This window comes from Amphiura filiformis, chromosome 3 (genome assembly GCF_039555335.1).
Source record: "Amphiura filiformis chromosome 3, Afil_fr2py, whole genome shotgun sequence".
Taxonomy (NCBI): Eukaryota; Metazoa; Echinodermata; class Ophiuroidea; order Amphilepidida; family Amphiuridae; genus Amphiura; species Amphiura filiformis.
The window spans coordinates 25,799,971-25,822,041 of record NC_092630.1 but is presented as its reverse complement, the minus strand read 5'-3'; the positions used below and the strand labels follow the sequence as shown (position 1 = coordinate 25,822,041).

Below are 22,071 nucleotides of genomic sequence, written 5' to 3'. Positions count from 1 at the left end.
ATCCTTACCAATACCAAGTTGAAAGTTAGGTACCCTGCTTGGGTCCTCTGGGGATATATGAGCCAGTTTGCACTTGACAGCCTGTGCTGGGAGATCAAAGAATATGTTCTGCAGAGGTTTGATGTCCGAAGCTGGGACCCAATCTGTGTTTCCAAAATCCACAAAGGTAACCTCGCCCATGAGTGTCTTGTGGTATTGCATGCCAGTATGTTCCTGATTCTCCTGCACAATAAATAGGTAGGAAGATAGATATTAGGAAAAAAAGCGTAGTGATCTATGATTTATAGTGTGATACAAACAGGCACAATGCCTAGATGTTGATCCACAAGCCTCAGTACACTTTACAAGTTGTCACTGACCACTAAGGCACACATCATAAACCATTACACAACAACACAGGGACTTGCAGCTACGAAGTGCACACCCTAGACATTCCACAATATACCTTCACCGCCAGGATTGACTCCCTGAGTTTCGTAAGGATTATAACGAGACAATTAGCAGTAAGTTCCTTGGCCAGGGGAATTTCAAGCCAACTCAACTTTACATAAGAGCGTACTAATCACCACCAGGGTTCGAACCCACAACTTCTCGCACCATAGTCGAACGTCTTATCGATTGAGCTAACTTGACTGCTACATCGAAGAACTCTCAGTCAGGTTGGCTATAATTAATTCATTGTACATACAGATGACAGAACACAACAATTTCACTTCAATTCAGGCCCCGCAAGACTGCCACTAAACTAGCAGGGTTTTGGCCAAAACGTTTCCCTTAAATAGGGGTAGCATTTTATTCAGGCATAGAACTATATCAGTGTGTTAGTTCTAGGCCAGACTGTATTGTAATGGCCAATTTCATGAGGTTTTATTTATATAGTTTTCATTTACCATTTCATTATATTATTTGTCGTTTCCGCAAATTTCTTGTTTTTGCATCCATTATGTAGATGTTGAATGATGATTCAGAAACAAAGTTGGAGGCTGCCAGAAGGTTTTTTTGTGAATAAGCTTTTAAACAAAAAAAGCAATCATTCATACAAAAAAAAACAAGCAAACAAACAAACATACACAAACAACTATAAACAACCAAATAAATAAAAACAACAATAACCTTACCCCAGTCATAACAGGTGCAGTTCTCTCCTCCAATGCCACCACCTTGATCCTATACCACATATCATCCAAGGAATACTTTGACACGCCCATCATGCCTACCGCTGGAGCAAACCCAGGGAACTCCTTGTCTTTATATCGGTTCTCATACGTTTCCTTCAGCTCCACTTGCAAGAAATCCAGTTTACGAATTTCCGACGTGATGAGGTGCACATAAAACTCATGCGGGTGCACTATATATGACATTGCTACCAGGATACTATCGTTGGAGTTTGTGTTCAGTTGACGAGGTGCTAGTTGTGGAAACTGTTTCAGTGGCTCTTTTGCCATTGCTCCTTTCCGTGGGCCACGACCTTGCTGAGATCCCGCCTGCCTCTGTGAACTTTGACTTGTTGCTGACCGCTGCCACCGTCAGACGCGCGTTTTTCATGGATGCGCCAGAAGATGTACATCTTGCTGTTTGCATGGAGCCTGTACTACTGGAGCACACACTTCTGGCATCATCATGGAAGGTTTCAGCTGCTTGTGCTGCAATGGTTTGGGCTAATGTCATGCCTTGTTTAGCTTTCGTTACAACAGGGACTAATTGCTGCTGCGGCTTCTGCTCCCTAGCATCACGACTTTGTGGCTGTTTAATTTCTCCAGCTTTTCTGTAACTGGCAACACTCCCTCCTTGACTTACACTAGAGGCACTTTCCTGCTTCATACTACCAGAATGTTGCTCTTGACTCTGGGGTCTTTGAGGAGCTTCAGGGTGGCTCATCTGTGATGTCTGTTGTTGATGAATTGGTTGAGTTGGATCATTGCCAGTAGTGGCTCCAGTTCCACTGCTTCTAGAGGTAGAGTTTGGAGTCGACTGCTTTTGCTGTGAATGCTGCTGCTGCTGTTGGATCTTAATAGCCTGATGTTGAGATTGCCCTGTTGACAAAATAGTTGCAAAAAAATATATATATAATGGCTGCTTAAAAAATGCATGATTAAAATTATGTATCCACTAAAAAGGCTTGTTCTGATTAGAAATCATAGAAAGATAATTAAGATGTGAATTTCATTCTACTGCAGGAAACACAAACATCAATCAGCTACAGTTTCTGGCAGAGAAGAATGGCAGTTGTTTACATTTTGAGAGCGGAAAGGGGGTAAACACAAAAGTGGGGTTCTGATTGGGGTTCAATCGTCTGACAAGCATAACAGACCAATAATCTGATTGGCTGATTACATGTCAAAACGTTGGTCGGCGCAGAGTGGCGCTCTTGAAGGGAACACAAAACGCTGCGTATGTCGCTCATTAAGGCACTTAGCTCGCGTCAATCAGAGCAAGGGACTGCCATTCTTCTCTGAAACCGAGTTTAGGTATGACAAACTAAGGTCAAACTAAGTTAAAACTAGAGCGGTTACCGCACCATAACTGAACCATGTGGCTTCGGCAGTATATTGTGGTATACCACTGTCACCCAGGGGTCAAACCTTCTTGGCATTTCGAGATAGAGACCCAAAATAGGAATATTTACCAGAGTCTTATAGGAGTAGCACCCCCGATGGGGAAATTATTTTTATTATATTCTTTATTTTGTTATCTTTCATTTGACACCACTCAGGGGTACATACCTACTTGGCATTTTGAGATATGAAAAGGACCCATATAAAAATTGACCCAGGGCTTATTATGAGTGCCACCCCCAGTTGAGAAAATATTTTTATTATATTCTTTATTTCTTCCTCTTTCATTTGACACCACTTGGGGGTTCATACCTTCGTGGCATTTAAAGATATGTCCATTTCAGACCAAAAGGTTGGTAAGTAAGTTAGTAAGTAACATACACTAATATAGGCTGATACCATTTCATGGTTCAGCAAAAATGCAGACATTTGAATTTCTGCATTTTGACACATTGCCCATCTCACTGACCCACCATCAGACCCAACACACGACATGTGACATCTACCCTACCATGAGTTGGTTGCGTTTTGCCATCACTAGGTGTCTGAGGACGGCTTCCTGTCCCATCTGACGATGATCTAGATGTCCTGCTGTATGTTGCTGGTCTGGTAGTGGCTGCTGCTGCGGCAGGTGGCAAGATGAACTCAGCAACACCATGTTGTACTAACTCACTGGCTATGTTGATCTGGATGACATAATTGAAGTGAGAAAAGTTTAATATGTGACACTATCTGGTCCATGGAGGCCAAAGGGGGCAAATTTGAAATTGAGATAATGCCAAAAATATGGAGTAAAAAAACATTAAAATACATATAAGAAAATAGACATCACAACATTTCATAACTTTAGAACCAAGTATGCTATGCCTCCTTTGGCCTCCATGGACCAGATCATGTCACATATTGAATACCTTTAAGATTTCTGAATTAAGTGGATACTTGGTTACAGGACTAAATGACAGGGTTGGGAAAAATATATCTTAGTGGTGAAAAGAATCCACTGTTCCCACAAAGATAACAACATTTCCTACAATTTCTTATTTCTTTCTTTGGGAAAGCAAACTCCCCTAAAATGCCATTATTTCCCAGAACAAGCTTTCTGGATTTGCCACGTTTCTTAGTCCTACCAATTGAGATTTTAAAGCATGTTAATTTGATTATGGGCAACTTAACCTGATCAGATGACAAATGAAAAGACACATTGCAGGCTTTTTAGTTGAGCTGCTCAGTGCCAAAAGTGGGGAAGTGTAATAGCTGCCCTGCCTGTGAACATTTGGCAATTTACACACAGTATATTGTACTCATCTTCAAATGGCAGCTCTACACTAGGCAACTATTGTACTTACCAACTTCTGGCACTGAAGCTTGAAACTTGTCGTCTGCAGTCGACACCCGCGTGGAGAGAATTAAGATGAGAGTAACACCATTTTTGCAGTAACCATACTAACCAAATCCTGTGGGGCGTATACACAAGCGTAGAAGGACGATTTGTCAATACGCTGGCAAAGCACAGATTCAAATCTGCCACTGCAAAATCCAACATGGCATTCCTCTCAACTTCAGACAACACTAGGCCTATATAAAACCTACCTCATCTATCACCTGGCCTGGCTCCTTAAATGTCAAGTCCACAGTGATCCTATTACCCCTGCCAGGAATCACGGTAACTTTGGCGCAAAATATTTTCTGCACCTCAACACTTTCCATTAGTATTCTGAACAGCTCAGCTGCCTGGGTGTCCCATTTAGTATTTCCTTTACACGGTTTCACCTATTTCAACAATGATAAGAATTACAAAGTAGGCAACAAAATTTGTCAAAGTAATCTTTCTCTTGCATACAGTAATCATTCAGACTTACTTACCCTCCAAGGGTGAAATTAAGAGATCTTGAACCAGTGGCCACTTTGGCAAAAAAGTGGCCCCTGGTTCACCAATATTTGGAGGAACCAGGGGCCGTTTCCAATTACCAAGGGCCAATAAAAAAAATAAAGATGTGCTGGATGAGTTAAATAAACACTAGTTGCTTTGAATTTTTGGTTCACTATCCAGGGGGCTAGTTTCATGAGAAAAGTGTCCCCTGGTCAACTAACATTGAGATGGAACCAGGGGCCATTTTAGAGTTTCTGGGGGCCAAACGGCTCCCGTCTCCCACTTAATTTCAACCTTGTTACCCTCCCCTCTAATGAAAGGAAAGGACATCACTGAAATGGGTTATTCCAGATCCATTACCTTAATCTCCCACACAGGGAGTGCAGATTTCAAATCCCATTTAGGTAACCCAATTTGAAATGTTCACTCCCTGTGGGGAATATTAAGGTCATGTCTTCCATAGGGAGTGTATGGATTTCAACTGGACTACATGTAGCCCGATTTTAAGGGTAGAGACTATAGAAATTTTTACCAAAGGAACATATTCTTGTTTATACCATGATATTGTTGTATCTCAATACTATCACAACTTCAGCTGTGTAACTTACCTAAAAAGTGGTTCTTTTAATTAAAAATGCAATAAATAAAGTCACTCTGCGCTTTTAGTACTGACCAGACTATAGTAATATTTTTAAATCACTCATGCATTTTAGTACTGACCAGACTATAGTAATAATATTATGCAATACTAGCAGCTATTAATCATGCTTCAGTGGGCAAGTACTTCTAACTTTAAATGGTATTGAAATTTGTCTTGTCCGGGGGGACTTCCATATAGCTCAGTGGCGTTATTTTCTAGGGTCTATGGTGAATATGACTGATGCGTAGTAGGCCTACATGATATGTAGGGCTGTAAAAAAAGCCTGTTCAGTGATTTCATCCGGAGAATGTAGAAATCCATGAATCAGCAAAATTTAGATTTTAGCACCTTGTCCAGTATCTTTGTTAGTTTCGATGTGCAAACCTTAAGCCCTGTATTAAAGACAAAGTAAGTTATTTTACATGAATCTGTAATTTCTCTACTTAGTAGAGAAATCAGCTATTATTATTATTTAATATCGGTATTTTATTTTACACATATCGTGGCCAAACGGCCAAATTACATGTAAAATTACAATTTGAACATACATATAAATATTAAACACTTTAAGAAAACTTTTAAAAGACATCAAAAATTGCATCTATAGGGAAAAAAGTATTAGATCAGAAAAGCACTCGGTCATATTATTGCACGCAAAATATTAATTTAACCAAAATACTATTGCACTATGAAAACATCAAAATATACTCAAATCCAAAAATATCATGCATAGGCGTAGATCCCGGGGGGATGGGGGATTTATCCCCCCCCCCAATATTTTCCTGGGAGTACTCATAGACGAAAACTTAACATGGAGGTGTCATATTAACTGTATAGCAAAAACTATTTCAAGGAATATTGGTGTAATGAACAAACTCAAATTCTTTGTACCAGATCGCATTCTTTATACACTATATTGTACCTTTATTCAACCTTATTTGAACTATGGAATATTAATTTGGGGAAACACATGTAAAACATATTTGGATAAAATTGTGAAACTCCAAAAATGGGCGATACGGACAGTTGCCAGTAGTCATTACAGAAGTCATACAGCCCCTTGTTTGCCAAATATAACATTTTAGCAAACAATGACACCTATAAATTAGAATTGGGAGTTTTTATGTATAAGTACAGTATTAATGAATTACCAAGCTTATTTGACAGTTTATTTACCCTACGATCTAATATTCATGATTACCAAACAAGAAACGCTAATAACTATAACTTGACTAAAAATAGCAGGGTTTTCACCGATCACGCTGTCCGTACAGCTGGTCCTATATTATGGAACTCATTGCAAAAATCTTTAAGAGCGCCTTATTCAGTGAAACATTTCCGAACGTGTACAAAGAAAGACACTTAATTTCAAAATATGATTAATTGACGAGCATTGTAGTTTTTTTGTTTCTTGTTTGTTTGTTTGTTGTTTTTAATTTTTATTATTTGCCGTTGAATTTTCTGTTTGGTAACTTTTCTGTTAAAGGGGATGGCTACCTCTGGCCTTACTGGCCTTTCGGCCATCTCCTCCATGATTCTTTGATGGTATTTTAATGCGTATTTTGTATTTCTATGTGAATTGTGGAAATAAATAAATGAATGAATGAAAAAAATGAATGAATTTTGCCAGGGGATGGTCCATACAGTCATCCCCCCCCCATGTCGATGCCTGATAATGGGTTTCTGATCAAATTAACCTCATATTTGCCCATTTTAGCCCCAAAAGTGCAAATTTTCACGCGCTTATGCGCATTTATTCTACTTTTACACCATATTTCATCAGTTTAGCTTCAAAATACCAAAATTTTTCGAGCACTTAGCGCAAGAATTGTACCATAATTGCCATATATTGTCGCCGATTGACTATACTTCAATTTTTTCCAACTCCATTCCCCCCATGTCAAAAGAAATCTACACCACTGATTAAATATGTCAAACATAATATAACAGTTGTACCAGACTATAAAAAGCAATCATGGCATTGGCAATAATGAAGAACAATCCCAAGAGGAGATTTAAAAGATTAAAAAAATATGGAACGGGGCTATAATTTTATCAATAGGCCTACTATACTGCTTTCCTCGGTTCTTGCCAAAACGTTTTAAAATATCTCATGACAATTTTAATGATTTATCCTTCACTTTTAGGCATTTTATATAGAATTTAAATTTGTTTTACCATTTTATACTTTCTCTGGGATCAATGAATAGCCCTTAAATTAAGACCCCCCATTCGCTATCACCCAGCACATGGTTTGTCATCCACCCCCCCCACACACACACTTGTTTCCCATTGGATCTATCGTCATCATGATTTAGACGCTTTTATTGTTTCATTGACAACTTTTATTATATTTATCACTGATAATGTTGCCAAAAAGTCTTTTGAAATTAGTAGGCGTCATTAGTAGATCTCATATAATATAATGAAGTGCTCCCCGATAGCAAAATAATGACAGGCGATGCTTAGTTTTGACATGTAAGAATACAAAATGATTTCCTGAGTTATTAATGGGGAGTTATAAGCTCCATTGCAAAGTGAAAGCAGAGCGAGGTGTGTGGATGTGGGGGGGCATGTATTGTGTTTATGGCCCGGGTTTATATTATTAGGGCAAGCATCGAAATAAGCAGATCTGGACCAGGAACCACACATTTGGAAAAAGCGGTTCCTGGTCCTGTGATTATCTAGTGAACCAGGAGGCATTTTAAAGAGCTATGAGTCATTTAATTTTTAATTGTACATGTTACATACAGAAACCGATTTAACTAACAGGCTCTATTTAAAAAAAAAAAAGAAGAGGAGCCTGGTTTTAGTGTGGACCAGGAGCCAAAATGTTATGACCATTGGCTCCTGGGTGCCTGCTTATTTCGAGGCTTGGGGAGGGGTGGGTTAGGCAATTAACAGCTGCCTGATATCATTCAACATTTCTGATACTGTTACGGCTTGAAATTTAAAGGTAGCGGGACTTTCGGATGCTCTCAGGAACAACTTTTACCACCTGATGAACAATCTCAAATGCTCTAATTTGCACCAACATGACAGTATAGATTAGGCCCATGAAAGTCAATTCCGAGTTTATCGTTACTTTTTTTTCAGGTTGGTGAGGTGACTTTTTCTTTTTTCATTTTTCATTATTTCATCAGATTTCATTATTGACCTAAAATGCGTGTTGATTTGAAGCCAAACTCATACATGTGATTTATAAACATGTTTTTTTTTATATGGGTAAGGACTAGAAAAATTAGAAAAGAGCCTGGTTTCATGCTTCCAAGTTATGAATATATGTTTTACAAACAAAAATATATGTTTCCAATTGCTAAAACTGGTGAAAACACTGATACTTTGAAAATAATGAATTATTTTGGCATTTTGAAAATTTGATGCGGGTATTTTTGGTTTCCAAAAAGAGACGTGGGCGGGGGACGATAAACTCGGAATCGACTTTCACGCGCCTTTATAGGAAATATATTCTATCAGTTAATGGTTTTATAGTTTATTATTTCGGTTTACCAAAAATAAAGAAATAATATCAGCAATAACTGTAAAAATGGTTTATGTCCATCTGAAGCCAAAATAATAGGATGAATTAAAAATAAAACGCACTATACTAATATACTATATCTTGGAGCTGTGCATAGCGATAAACTAAACCAACAAATATAATAGAAAACAACAAGAAATAATACAGTTATATAGAAAACAGTCCCAGTACATAACTCACCGATAAATTACTCTCTTATTCATTTCACATTCATTTATCTAATGTGAATTACAATGTGACGCTTATTATCGCAAGACTGAGTCCAGCTGTTACAAATTTGATAACTCAATTCAAAACTTCTGAACACAGTACATTAGGATCAAGGGCGTTGGTTCGAATCAATTGTTTGAAATCAATCAATGTGAGAAAGAATTGGGATTCCAATGCGCTCAATGCAGAGTGACTTGTATTCTGTCAGAACTGTCAACGCAAGCTATATAGTGCTGTGGTATTTTAAAGTGACTTGGAGGTGTTGTTCTGTAATAGGAATATTTTCGCCATTTTATGGAGGAGAAAAGTGCAAAAGACATTGCAAATAACGACGATCAAGGATTCTAATATATACATAGCCGAACCGGAATAGGTATGTAAACTACATACAACGTTTGAAGTAAATTCTTAATGTTCTTCATAGCAAGAACATATAAAACATTGTCAAAAAAGGCAACTTCTTACAAAATCGCTATATTCTCCGATAGTCCATATTTGCATGACGTCGGCGAACCCTTTTGGTTCTCGTTTAAATTCTACCAATAGCACAGTCGATCTAATGTTATCTGCGGTTAGAGGACAGTTTAGAGAACTCTTTTTGCTGGTTGTTTGGTTTAAAATCCCGATATTTTTTTAAATATCGGGATTCAAGCAGGCGATCCGTATGGTATGAAAAATACGTTGCAAATTGTCAATGAAAGAGCTTATAAATTAAAATCACGGACATTTAGCTCAACAATAGGCATCTACATTCCAAGCGGAAACGCTTTTCAGAAACATACCCCACTTTTTTCAGCAATCGCTGAAACCTAAATATGCAATTCCAGGCGATTTGTAAAAATAGCGTCAGCATATTTTACTATGAATTTGGGACATCGAAACAAATGCTTGCATTGGTGCCAGACCTATTATAATGATACGATAATTAGGCCCCAATAATGGCTTTCATTTTAACCGTTATTTATTAAACTGAGATTTTTACTTTTTGAGAAATTAATGAATTTATCGAAAAACTTTTCGGAGAACGCTACTTTAATGAACCCATCCCTTAAACTCCTCCCTAAGGAGTATCAATGAGAAGCAGAGTTATAGCTACAGGGGTCGGCAGAGCCCACCACTCATCTGCAATTTTAATTTTGATACTGGAGCCCCACCACTCAGAGTCCAAAATTGCATAATTTTATTGAATTAGTCAAGAATGTGGTCAATTTTGACAACAAATTGCCAAATATGCATGATTTTCATCAAATGCCACCCAGCACTAAAAATATCCTAGCTACAACCCTGAGGAGAAGCACATGATGATGATTGTACTCACATTAGCCAGTGATACATGCACAGCTTGTGGTGGCAGGTCTTGGAAACGTGGATCCAATGCTTTAATGCAACTAACAGGAATGGTTGTTTCATTGCCATAGTCAATGAAGATAACACCAACGGCAAGGTCCAGGGTGTCCCCTTTTTGCTCTTTCGCTGGAGCAACACCTGTGAAAAATGATGGCAAAAATTGGCTTGATTTGTGTGGCAAAAATGGTAAGAGATTAATTGCAAGATATGTTAACCTTTCTGTATTTGAAATCTGTTATGGCGTTACTTCAGCATAAACTTACTGAAGACAAAATCTGAATTGATGAAGCACAAATTTGTTCAGAATTAAACAATTTTTAACAAATTGTTGATAAATGTACCTAAATTGAAGAAAAAATAAATTCTTAAAATGACTTGATCATGTGATTGTAGCAAGAGCAAGTTATTGTGTCTCTCTCTCTGAACAAGTTCAGGCGAAACAAAAAAAAAGACCCTATACATGTACCGTATTCGTTCCAATAAATGCCCATGCCCCAATAAGCGCCCACCCTGACCCAGGGTATTTTCAATTTGCTAAAGGGTACCATTAATGTTGAAGTGACAGATAGACCTCGATACAGTGAAATAGCTGGAGGACAACAAGTCCGGTACATCTCAAGACCCTTTTATAACATACGTAAATTTGTCTCTAATAACGCCCCTTACAAAAAAATTGGGTAAACCAGATAAAAAATAAGCGCCCACCCAAAATGATTTTGTTACGCGCCATGGGCGCTTATTGGAATGAATATGTTACTTACTTTTAATGGCTGCCCTGTACCAGCACTCATCTACATTTATCCACTGAGCAAGGCATATACTCCCACATACTGGATTGGCCATGGACAGAGGCTCTGCAGTCTTCATATATTCACTATGTAAAGAAATAACTGACAGATTAGTGACGTCACTCTAACCTTTCAGCATTCTTGAATTACCTCAAATTGACATCTGTGTACAAAATCTTAAGAAGCTAAATGCTAAGTAAATGCCAAAGAAAAGTTTTAAACTAGTCAACAACACTTATGTTTTTGTCAGAATAATTTCAGAGTAACCATTTTCCGTCATCAGCAGTGTGATACTGGTGAATGACTGATGTATGAACTTTACTTCCTGTTGACAATGTCCTTTTTTGACCTTTTGTCAGGTGTTTCTTTGATGTCTACTACCAACACGTATAAATCTCTACACTCTCCAAGTAAATGCATTTTGATCATTAACTTCCAACGCCATGAAATGGCGCAATAGAAATACTATTGAATTATGTAACCAAATAAGCTGGCCTTGGATTTGTAACTAAGATCCACTGTACTTGCTAGTTCCGTATTTGCTAGTTTAAGAGTTTACATTTGATCTAGCCAATACATTTGTGAAGTCATACTAGAAGTGTGATCCCATTTGGGTTACAATCAGCTAAGGGGTTCAAGACAAAATAACTATACCATTTTCCACCCTGATGTGGCAGTGATGTCAGTGCGTATTTCATTGGAAGCAGCCTCAAATCGCTAGCATTCCCTTTAAAGACGCTGCATAGATGCGCGAGTGAAACAGCTGTTTCAACGCGTTGACATGACTGTCACATCAGGGTAAAAAATGGTATACCTAATGCAGGGATGACACTTTTCATAAGTGTTGACCTCTAAATGACATTATATATGTGATATTTGACATCCCCAATAATTTGTGGAGTCATAACTCTAACTGTGATCCAATTTGGTTTACAATCACCTACAGGGTTGAAGAGGAAATAGCACAGTAATGTAGGGTTGACATTTTTGTCACACACACACCCACCCCCACCCATACGCATATTTCACAGGGACTTCTCGAATTCCATTGCAGACATGCCAACCTACCGAAGTCAGAATGAGGGACATTGAGACCAAAACCTTGTGCATGTAAAGTAGGTAATGGGGATCGCATCCTGCACAAGAGGAAACTGAAACAGTTTCTCTTGTAGCGATTGCAATCGCTACCCCACTGAATCAGTTTATTTGTTCTTGTGCAGGATGCGTATCCCCATTACCTACTTTACTTATAACAAGGCGGTTCTCGAACCACGAGTCTCGCCTGCTTTTGTGACCGCCTGCTTTAGCGATAACTGTTGGTAGAGAGGTAAATGAATTTGGCGGTTATCGGCTGGGCACGATTATCTGGCCGATGGTAACTGTACCCACCAAGTTTCATGCCCATGCAACAGTTTTTACTAATATGACCTCAGATGACCCTGGTGGCCCTGAAATGACCTTCTAAAATTTTGGCTCTAAATGTTGACTGTACCCCTCGTGCTAAGTTTCATGCCCATACGACAGTTTTACTAATTTGACCTCAGATGACCCTGGTGGCCTCGAAATGACCTTCCAAAATTTGGCTTTAAATGTTGACTGTACCCATCAAGTTTCATGCCCATACAAGTTTTTACTAATTTGTCCTCAGATGACCCCTAGTGACTCCGAAATTACCTTCCAAATATTTGGCTTTAAATGTTGACTGTACCCACCAAGTTCCATGTCCATCCAACAGTTTTTACTAATTTGACCTCAGATGACCCCGAAATGACCTTCCAAAAATTTGGCTTGAAATGTTGACTGTACCCACCAAGTTTCATGTCCATACGACAGTTTTTACTAATTTGACCTCAGATGACCCTGGTGACCCCAAAATGACCTTCCAAAATGTGGCTTTAAATGTTGACTGTACCCACCAAGTTTCATGTCCATACGACAGTTTTACTAATTTGACCTCAGATGACCCCTGGTGACCCCAAAATGACCTTCAAAAAATTTGGCTTTAAATGATGACTGTACCCACCAAGTTTCATGCCCATACGAGTTTTTAATAACTTGACCTCAGATGACCCCTGAGTGACCTCGGATGACCCCGTAATGACCTTCCAAAAATTTGGCAAAACCAAAGAACTATTTCATCAAAGTAATAAATCAAAACAGAAAGATGCTTCCTTTACGAGTTATCACTCATTGAAAGTGCTACTTTGCTATACTTTACATGGAAAGCGACTATCTTAAAGTCGTCATATTTCCTTAATTACATGACGGATCAAGCTGTTATTGGGATATGTGATGCACAGTTGAAAATTAATTATTAAAAGATTTGGTGACCTCAGTTGACCTTTGACCTTGTATGTTACCTTTGACCTCACGAAATTGGAAAAAGTATGTTGCGCTGAAAAATCAAATTTGGCAATACCAAAGAACTATTTCATCAAATAAATCAAAACAGAAAGATGCTTCCTTTACGAAGTTATCACTCATTGAAAGTGCTACTTTGCTATAGTTTACAAAGAAAGCGACTATCTTAAAGTCGTCATATTTCCTTAATTACATGACCGATGAAGCTGTTATTGGGATATGTGATGCACAGTTGAAAATTAATTATTAAAAGATTTGGTGACCTCAGTTGACCTTTGACCTTGTATGTGACCTTTGACCTCATGAAAATCTAATCAGGTCGAGTACCTCTGGCCACGCAACTCCCCACCAAGTTACGCCACTGTACCCCATAACGGATCTCAAGATAATCTGTTCACAAGGTATTTTGCTTATTACGCATATATTATGCAAATTAGGTACTTAATTACCATATTTTACGCTCAAAATCTAATCAGGTCGAGAACCTCTGGCCCCGCTTACTCCTCACCAAGTTACGTCACTGTACCCCATCGGATCTCCAGATAAGCTGTTCACAAGGGTTTTTGCTTGATACGCATCAAATACGCATAAATTATGCAAATTAGGTACTTAATTAGCATATTTTGCGCTGAAAATCTAATCAGGTCGAGAACATCTGGCCACGCTACTCCCCACCAAGTTACGTCACTGTACCCCATACGGATCTCCAGATAAGCTGTTCACAAGGGTTTTTTGCTTGATACGCATCAAATACGCATAAATTATGCAAATTAGGTACTTAATTAGCATATTTTGCGCTGTAGATCCAATCAGGTCGAGAACATCTGGCCACGCTACTCCCCACCAAGTGACGTCACTGTACCCCATACGGATCTCCAGATAATCTGTTCACAAGGTATTTTGCTTATTACGCATAAATTATGCAAATTAGGTACTTAATTACCATATTTTGCGCTCAAAATCTAATCAGGTCGACACCCTCTGGTTATGCTACCCCCTGTAAAGTTTCATTATCATAGCACTTACGGTTCTCAAGATAACGCGTTCACAAGCTTTTTCCGAACACACACACGCACGCACGCACGCACGCACACACGCACACCCCCACACACGGACACACACACACCATAGTGATTACTAAGTCTCTCCCTGAACATTCAGGCGAGACAATTATACTGGGGAAACGATTAAGCATCAGTAATGATCTCCTTCACTTGTGTACTTGCCTAATATTTGTTTGTGTGTATTGTATACCCCGACTGCTAACATTAGACCCAATTTTAACCACCGTTTATCAGTGGGAGCTGGTAGCCTAATGGATAAGGCGTCCGTCTAGAGATCGGAAGGTCGTGGGTTTGATTCCCATGCCGGCATATTCCCTTGCTTTTTTTCCAAGTTGGGTTGTGTGCCGGTAGGGATTTGTATTTATTTGTTGTCTTGTTTAATTGTAACACTTTGGGTTGGTAAACTGCTCTTTCTTGTACATGTACACAAACCAGGTACCGACAAATTCAAAGACTTGAGGTGTGCAATACTTTCAGAATTCAGAGGTTTGCAGGTCTGAATTTATCACAATAGACTAAAGAGAATGCTATAGCAAATTTGAAAGTGCCATTTTCATCATTTTCTGCTGTTCTTTCATTTAAATTTGCCATCACCTAAAATTCAGAAAACAGGACTGTCCCTCATTTTCACCTTGGTAAACCCCAAATAAGGGACAGTCCCTCAAAATGAGGGACAGTTGGCAGGTCTGCTGGCGGGGACAAATAACATATTTATGTGCTATCTTATCTGACCCTCTCAAAGGTAGCAATTGTGAAATTCAGTTGAAGGCAAAAATATATAATTGGCTCCTAACTTGCAAGTATGCTAGGGATATAAGATGTCAGCAATAGCATGCATACTTGGTTACTGGGCAAGATGGTAATGATAATCACTTAAATAAATTCAAAACTGCCTGTTCTGACCTATAGTGGGAACTTCAATTGAGGCAGCTTTCAACAGCTGTACTCGATCCAACAGCGATCGTATATCTCATATTTCAGTTGGGAGATCTTGGATACATTACTAACCAATCACAAGTGCGTTGGCATGGTTGGATTCGCTTCCACGTTACTCACGCACAGTGGCACACGCTGGCGTACATCGCATTGTGTATGCTAAAAAGCATCACGCTATGTCAGGCTGTGTTCATTCAATTGAAATTTCCACTATAGTTGGTTATTGGTTACTTACTTGATACCCATCATGAGTTGCTGCAAAGGCGTATCGACAGGCTGCACATAGAAATCCCCAGGGTTCCTACACTCTGTCACCAGAACATCGACCACGTTTCCATGTGTGAGTATCGGTTTCCAAACTGGTCGAAAAGTAGTAGGTGTAGCTAGTCTATGACCTGTGGTAGTCTGAGGTGCTCTTGCTGACCCTTGCTGTTGCTGAAGTACATGTACCTTTTGTAGTACATTGGAAGGTGTGGGATGTACATTTTGTGGTGGAATAGAAGGTGTGGCTAGTGTAGCCGAGGTAACCTGCGGTACACTTGCAGGCCCTTGTTGCTGATGAAGTACTGGTCTAGAAAGCCCTTGTTGCTGATGAAGTACATTTTGTAGTTGAGTAGGTGGTGGTGCTGCTAGAATTTTACTTGCAGTAACCGGTGGTGTTTTTACAAGCCCTTGCTGCTGATGAAGTATGTTGTGTGGCTGAGTTGCTGTTGGTCCTGGGTGTCTGGGTGCTTGCTCCACTGGAGTTCTGGGCATCTGTTGTGCTGGAAATACCTCTCTAGGTCCTTTCACTTTCTGAACATTTGGCTGAGTAACCTGAGCAGGTTGTTGGTGCACTGCGCTTGGCACCTGAGCTGTCTCTTTCAGTTTTGTCAATGGCATCAATCCAGGAGGCTCCCTAGGTCTGGCAGGTTGTTCACCACGTAACTTGGTGGTGATATCAGTCGGGCTCGCTCTGGTGCCTGCTTGGGAGTCCTTTACCGTCACCTGTATGCTACCAGATGCTAATGATGTGACTTGTCGCTGGGTATTCTGTGCACTGCTGCTAGTCATTTCAGCATGCGAGACTGGTTTAGGATGGATTGAAGAGGGTATCTGAAGACCTGGTGGTTTTTTTGCTGACGCTGCTTGCATTGCCCGATGTGCAATTTCAGGTGGTGATATTTGAGAGACGACTTTCTGATCGGCTTCTCTGGCTGGGACTGAAGTTGCATGTGTTTTATTGGTGTTACTGTTGGCACTGCTTGTAGAAGATCTTTGGTTGATGTTAGTACTTCTAGCACCATGACTATCTTCTGATTTGCCTCCAGAGGACCCTAATTCCGAAGCAAGCTTTTCTAATTCATCAGTTGGTATCACCAAAGGTTGAAGTGCCATCTCCATATCACTATGTTTCTTTTCTTCCGCATGATCTTTCACAAGGTCCCCTGATCTTGGCGGACTTGAACATGCATACCACGGATTGTCTCTCTTACCACCTGGAGCACCAATATTCCGTTTTGCGTAAGGTGCCTTAATCTGATGCCTGGAATGGTCTGTGGGTGACTTCTGCCTACTCTTGTCTACTCTTCGTTCTGGACTTAGTGACGATTTCCTATATTGAAGTTGTCTGCGACTAGATGTTGGAGAAGTTGAAGCTTGGACCGACTTGGCTGTTTCTTTTGATGGCTGATTTGATGTTGATTTGTTTTCCAAGTTCGGAGATCTTACATCTGCAGATTGGTACTTCTTTGATCGAGGGGAAAAATTCCTGCTTGAAACAGGAGATCTATGTCTTGCCACTTGCGGAGATCTTTTACTAATGGAATCTGATTGTGACCCGCGCCTTCCTCTTTGCCTTGAACATGGAGGCGGGGACCTGTGTCCAATACTTGAAAATTTCTGCCTCAAAACTGGCAATGTCGGAGATCTGCGTCTGGACGTTGGTGACTTTGGTGGTGGACTTGACGAAGATCTACTCTGACATCGTCTTTCTGTGGACTGGGATCTCCGATCTGCTATGGAAGATTTCCAATAATCAGGAGGTTTACACCCAAGTCTTGCTGGAGATGAGCTGTGGCGTGGATGTCTGTCCCCACGAGTACTCTTGTCAGATGTCTCCACAAACACATGCTCAAAACTTTGTGCTCTCCGTAACTGGCGCTTTGGAGATACATGTCTGTTTCTTGGTGCAACATGCACAAGCTGACCAACCAAGCTTCGGGCCTTTGGACTTTGGTACAATTCCATGTCTTTGCGCCGGCTGTTTGTAATTTGAGGGCGTCTAGAGTCTCCATCACCACCGACCTTCTTACCATCTCCTTTACCTCTGTCCGACTCATCTCTGTCAAGTTTAGAGTCCGGACTTTTCTGGGAGTGATGTGAACTCTGGCTTGATTTTGATGGCATGTCACTGGCGACAGCAGAGTGTTTATCGCTGGCATCCTCATCATCATTCTCATCATCATCATCAGAGTCAGAACTGCTTGAACTGGAAGATGAATCTGTTTATAACAAAACAAAACAGAAAACTTTCACAGAAATGTTTCCTGAATCAATACTTGAATATAATTATTTCTCTGGGATCAACTGCACAAAAAAAGTCATGTATATTTCAAAAAGTTGTTCTAAACCCTATAATTATAGGTTAATACATGAGTATCACTTGTTGGGAGTGAAATTGTACAAAATAATGCACGTGTACTGAGATGTTGATGCCTCTAATGCACAAGCCCCGAAGGGGGGAGTGCATTAGACGCATCAACATCTCAGTACAAGTGCATTATTTTGTACAATTTCTTGAGCAATAAGTGATACGCATTTATTAACCTATTTCATACATAAGAAAATTTTCGAAAAATGCAAGCAAATATAAGTGCATCGACCCGCAAAAAATGAATGTGTCCGAAAGCACTGCACGTACTACGTGGAGTGCACGCCTGTGCAATTATACAACATTTATGCACGGCTAGTAATAAGCCAAATCGCTATTGTAACTTCCGGTTTTTTTAGGACACTTTGCCCTTTGACCTATCTGGAAAATTCGGGTTTTGTGCGTACAAAATATAATTTAAAACGTGTTACTAGAATAAAAACAAACTTAAAAAACATTATTATTAAATGAATTAATTATTTAAATATTTTTAATGATAACATTATGACAATAATAAATAAATCATTAATAATTACAGCAATTTTCCCGATAGGTCAAAGGACAAAGTGTCCTAAAACTGCAAAAACTGTCCCACAATGCATTGCAAACTTCCAATGCCGATTGGGCTTATTTACTAATGATTGCTCTAATTGGTTCTCACTATCTAGGAGTGTATGAATTGCCCTTATTTAACAGGGGTTTTAAAAAAAGTGAAAAATGTACCTACCAAGCTACAAATTCAATGCTATTTTGTATGTATTTCACCAGAAATAACTGAAGATTGTAAGCTTGTACTTCATAGCATAAATGTGATTGTCGCTCGACAAAATTACGCTATATGGTAGCCATGATGTATCTTCTCTTAATTCCATATGATTTTTATGAAATCAAATGTCACACTTCCGATGGATGGTTTGGATATGGTTTGGATAAAAAAATTAAAATGCAATCAAGTATTGCCACACAGGGACCAGGGCGCAATTTAACATCATTCCGATGGGTAACAGACACTATTTTGATTTTTGATGTTACAGTGGAAACTTGTTAACACAAAGTTGTGCAGAATTCAAATTTTATCAGGAGTTTGTGTTATCCAGTTCTAAAAACATTTGAAATGTAGGCTTGGGAATGTAAACATATTTCATATATTCAGGAAATTTATGTTAAGAGGGTTTGTGTTAACGAGTTTCCACTGTATAAAAGCGGAAATTGAAATCAGTCAGAAAAATTGAAAAAAGGCGGATTTCCGCTAAAAGGCGTAGATCTCACAGGCCTTATTTATCGAAATCATGCATAGCTTTCCAATCCACCCTTTGCACGGTTCCGCCACATTGGTTAATGCCTCGAAATGGCAACAGACAAGATAGGTAAAATTGCATGATGTTACACAATGTTATATGACCGGTTCAATTTCCATTTATGTAGTTATGCTCTACCCTCAAACTTAATGACTGTATCAAGAGTGAATATGTTTATGCCTGGTCCAAATGTACTGGGCAAGTAACCTTGATATAAGCACATGGATTTATCCTTTGTGTAAAAGAGTATGAAATTATAGTTCAGCACAGAATTCTTCTATTCAAGGATTATAAAGTTTCAGTCTATACACTGCTGAAATACTCAATGGAGTCTTAACACTAGTCCAACTCATGAATATTGAGGATTGTGTCTCATCCTGTGTAATTTGTCTCACCTGCACTATGAGATGGTAGTCTACTGCTGATCATAAGCAGTGTGGCCATGCATACCTCCAGCTCGCTGCTCACATCTTGAAATCGCTTCAGAAAAACCTTCTTATCTGTCTCTTCCAAAAGACTCCTTGATTGCTGTAGTGCCTGAAAGCAGTGAATTAAAAGTAAAAAAAGTTCATTTAATTGGATGTTCAAAGAGTTGACACTGATCAAATTTGCAGTATATCAGAGCATAATTGAGCGGTTAGTGAAAGATCCCATCTGCAATATTTTCAGATGTGTACAATATAGAATGCAGAAATTGTCAAATTGCAGATAGGGCCTTCATGACTAACCCTTTGCAATGCCCAAGTTTCTGGAATTTTGCACTTGCATGAAAACTGTCCTTATCCAGAGTGGCAAATACAAGTGAAGGAAGTTCATTCAATGCAGTAATTTTGTTATGGTTCTCAAGAATTCATGTATCATCAGACAGGGTCTAATTCTGCATAAAACCGGGCAGCGTTATTTCTATAGATCTGCTGCGCATTCAAATTGCATTGTATTGCATCGTAATTTCATTTGTGTCTATGCTAATTATGTTTACACAACATGAACTCACATGTTTTCAAGCAAATTCGCCGATAATAGGTGATCCAAAGCGATCGGAATGTTACAAAAGTACAGATCGCATTCAGCTTACTTCATATGAGATGATCTTTGGAAAAATATGGCATAATTTGTCTTGGTTTTTGCGGAATGCCATGCAGTAAAATATTAATACGTTGCGGCAATTCATGATTGACAACTAACAATCGGCGTGTCCTTCAGTATCATCCTCCACTGTCAATTTCTTATCCACTCACAAATCCTCACAAAAGCTTTGTGTTGATTACGTAATGTGTGGAGGCAAATTGCAATAAGTACAATGAAATAATGAGTAGGGCGGGCTCGAGGCGGGTTTCTTCTTCATCTTACGTAACAGTATTGTTCTCCAAAAAACCCGGAAGCTTGTCGTTTGGAGCTCTAGCTGAAATACAGCAAGATAATGTAAGATAGTAAATGTAAACCTGTACTTTAGCTAGAGTATCTCGAGCTATGTATCATTCTTCAAATATTAAATATTTATTCTTCCAAAACAAAAGTTTGATTACTTAGTTCAATTATAAATGTAATGAAACTAATAATTGCTGCAGTGTTAGATGCTCCAAAATGCAGTATTTAGTGAAAGTTGAATTTTGCGTTTCTCGGGTTGAGCGATTCTCGGTTGTTGCAATCATTATATTCACATGGAATGACCTCCCTTCTGATTTTAAACATGTTTCCATCCTCCTCAGGTTGATGTCCACCAACCAACATGAAATAATTGGTTAGTAGCAAACCATAGACTTTTTGTGTTGGTGTACACCTGGGCTAGAATTACTGTGAGAATCTGTGAATCGGTAACTTCAAGATAAACCAAATGATTCTCATCAAAGAATAGGTGAGAATCAAATGAACAAACAAAACTGCAGAAACTGTTGCAAGGGTAATGCAGATTTAATTCCCCATCAAGAAAGATTCCATAATTTTCGTGTTCTTCTTCCTAACAAGTGCATGCTTCAGTTTTGAAGAATATGGCACTGCGGTTAGGTGCGGTGCAAGCCTCATGTCCAATATGGTGGCAGACAACAATTTTGTGCAAAACTTTTCCCCCTCACCAATTTTCACATACTGTACACAATCCTTACCTCCTTACTGACATTAGTGACATAATCAGTTATGCTTTTTTCTTTGTCATTGATCCTTTGGATTTTCTCTCTCAGCAGAGCTTTGTACTCTGTCACAAGTTTCTTCCTGGAATGTGCCATTATGTGACGAGATGACTCATGAATGTCCTGTTGGGAGATGACAGTACATGTATATAGTTAGTGCTTAGGCTGTGGAAAATTGTTTGGTTAGGGTTAGGGCTCAGCCGATTATTGGATAGGATATCGTATCGGCCTGATATTTGTAATATTGGAATCGGATCGGTAAAAACTAGATGGAAGGCGTTTCTCGGATGTTGCGGTTTTCGACGCACAGCGTCGTCCGTGATGCCTCCACCAAAGGGTGGGATGTGGCACACAAAGTTTCAAGTCTCAAGGGCAGACTGAATTTGACCTCAGATCCCAAAACTAACCTTCCAATGACTCCTGGAGGACCCAGACCCAAGAATGACCTTAAAAAAAAGAATTTGGCTCTAAATGGTGACAATACCCACCCAGTTTCATGCCCATAGGACAAATTTTACGAAATCGACCTCAGATGACCCCTGAGTGACCCTGGATGGCCACAAAATTACCTTTAACAAATTTGCCTCTACATGGTAACAATACCCACCAAGTTTCATACCCATTTTTTGATTCCAAATACACATACCTGCCAACATTGAAAACCTAGAAAACAGAGTACATGGCGAACGTGAGCTTAAAGCGC

The 22,071-nt window shown here is 39.3% G+C and overlaps 1 protein-coding gene across 1 annotated transcript; it reads right to left on the bottom strand.

The window, feature by feature from the left end:
- Window positions 1-1,374: 1,374 nt before the first annotated feature.
- LOC140147147 (uncharacterized) lies at window positions 1,375-21,991 on the bottom strand. Its single transcript, XM_072168926.1, has 9 exons — window positions 21,938-21,991; window positions 21,345-21,491; window positions 19,638-19,779; window positions 15,548-17,795; window positions 10,925-11,037; window positions 10,135-10,301; window positions 4,146-4,325; window positions 3,067-3,241; window positions 1,375-2,033 (listed from the first exon to the last, which is right to left on the bottom strand). Exons 1-9 carry the CDS (start codon window positions 21,989-21,991, stop codon window positions 1,375-1,377), a joined length of 3,885 nt encoding a protein of 1,294 aa, XP_072025027.1.
- Between the last annotated feature and the right edge of the window lie 80 nt (window positions 21,992-22,071).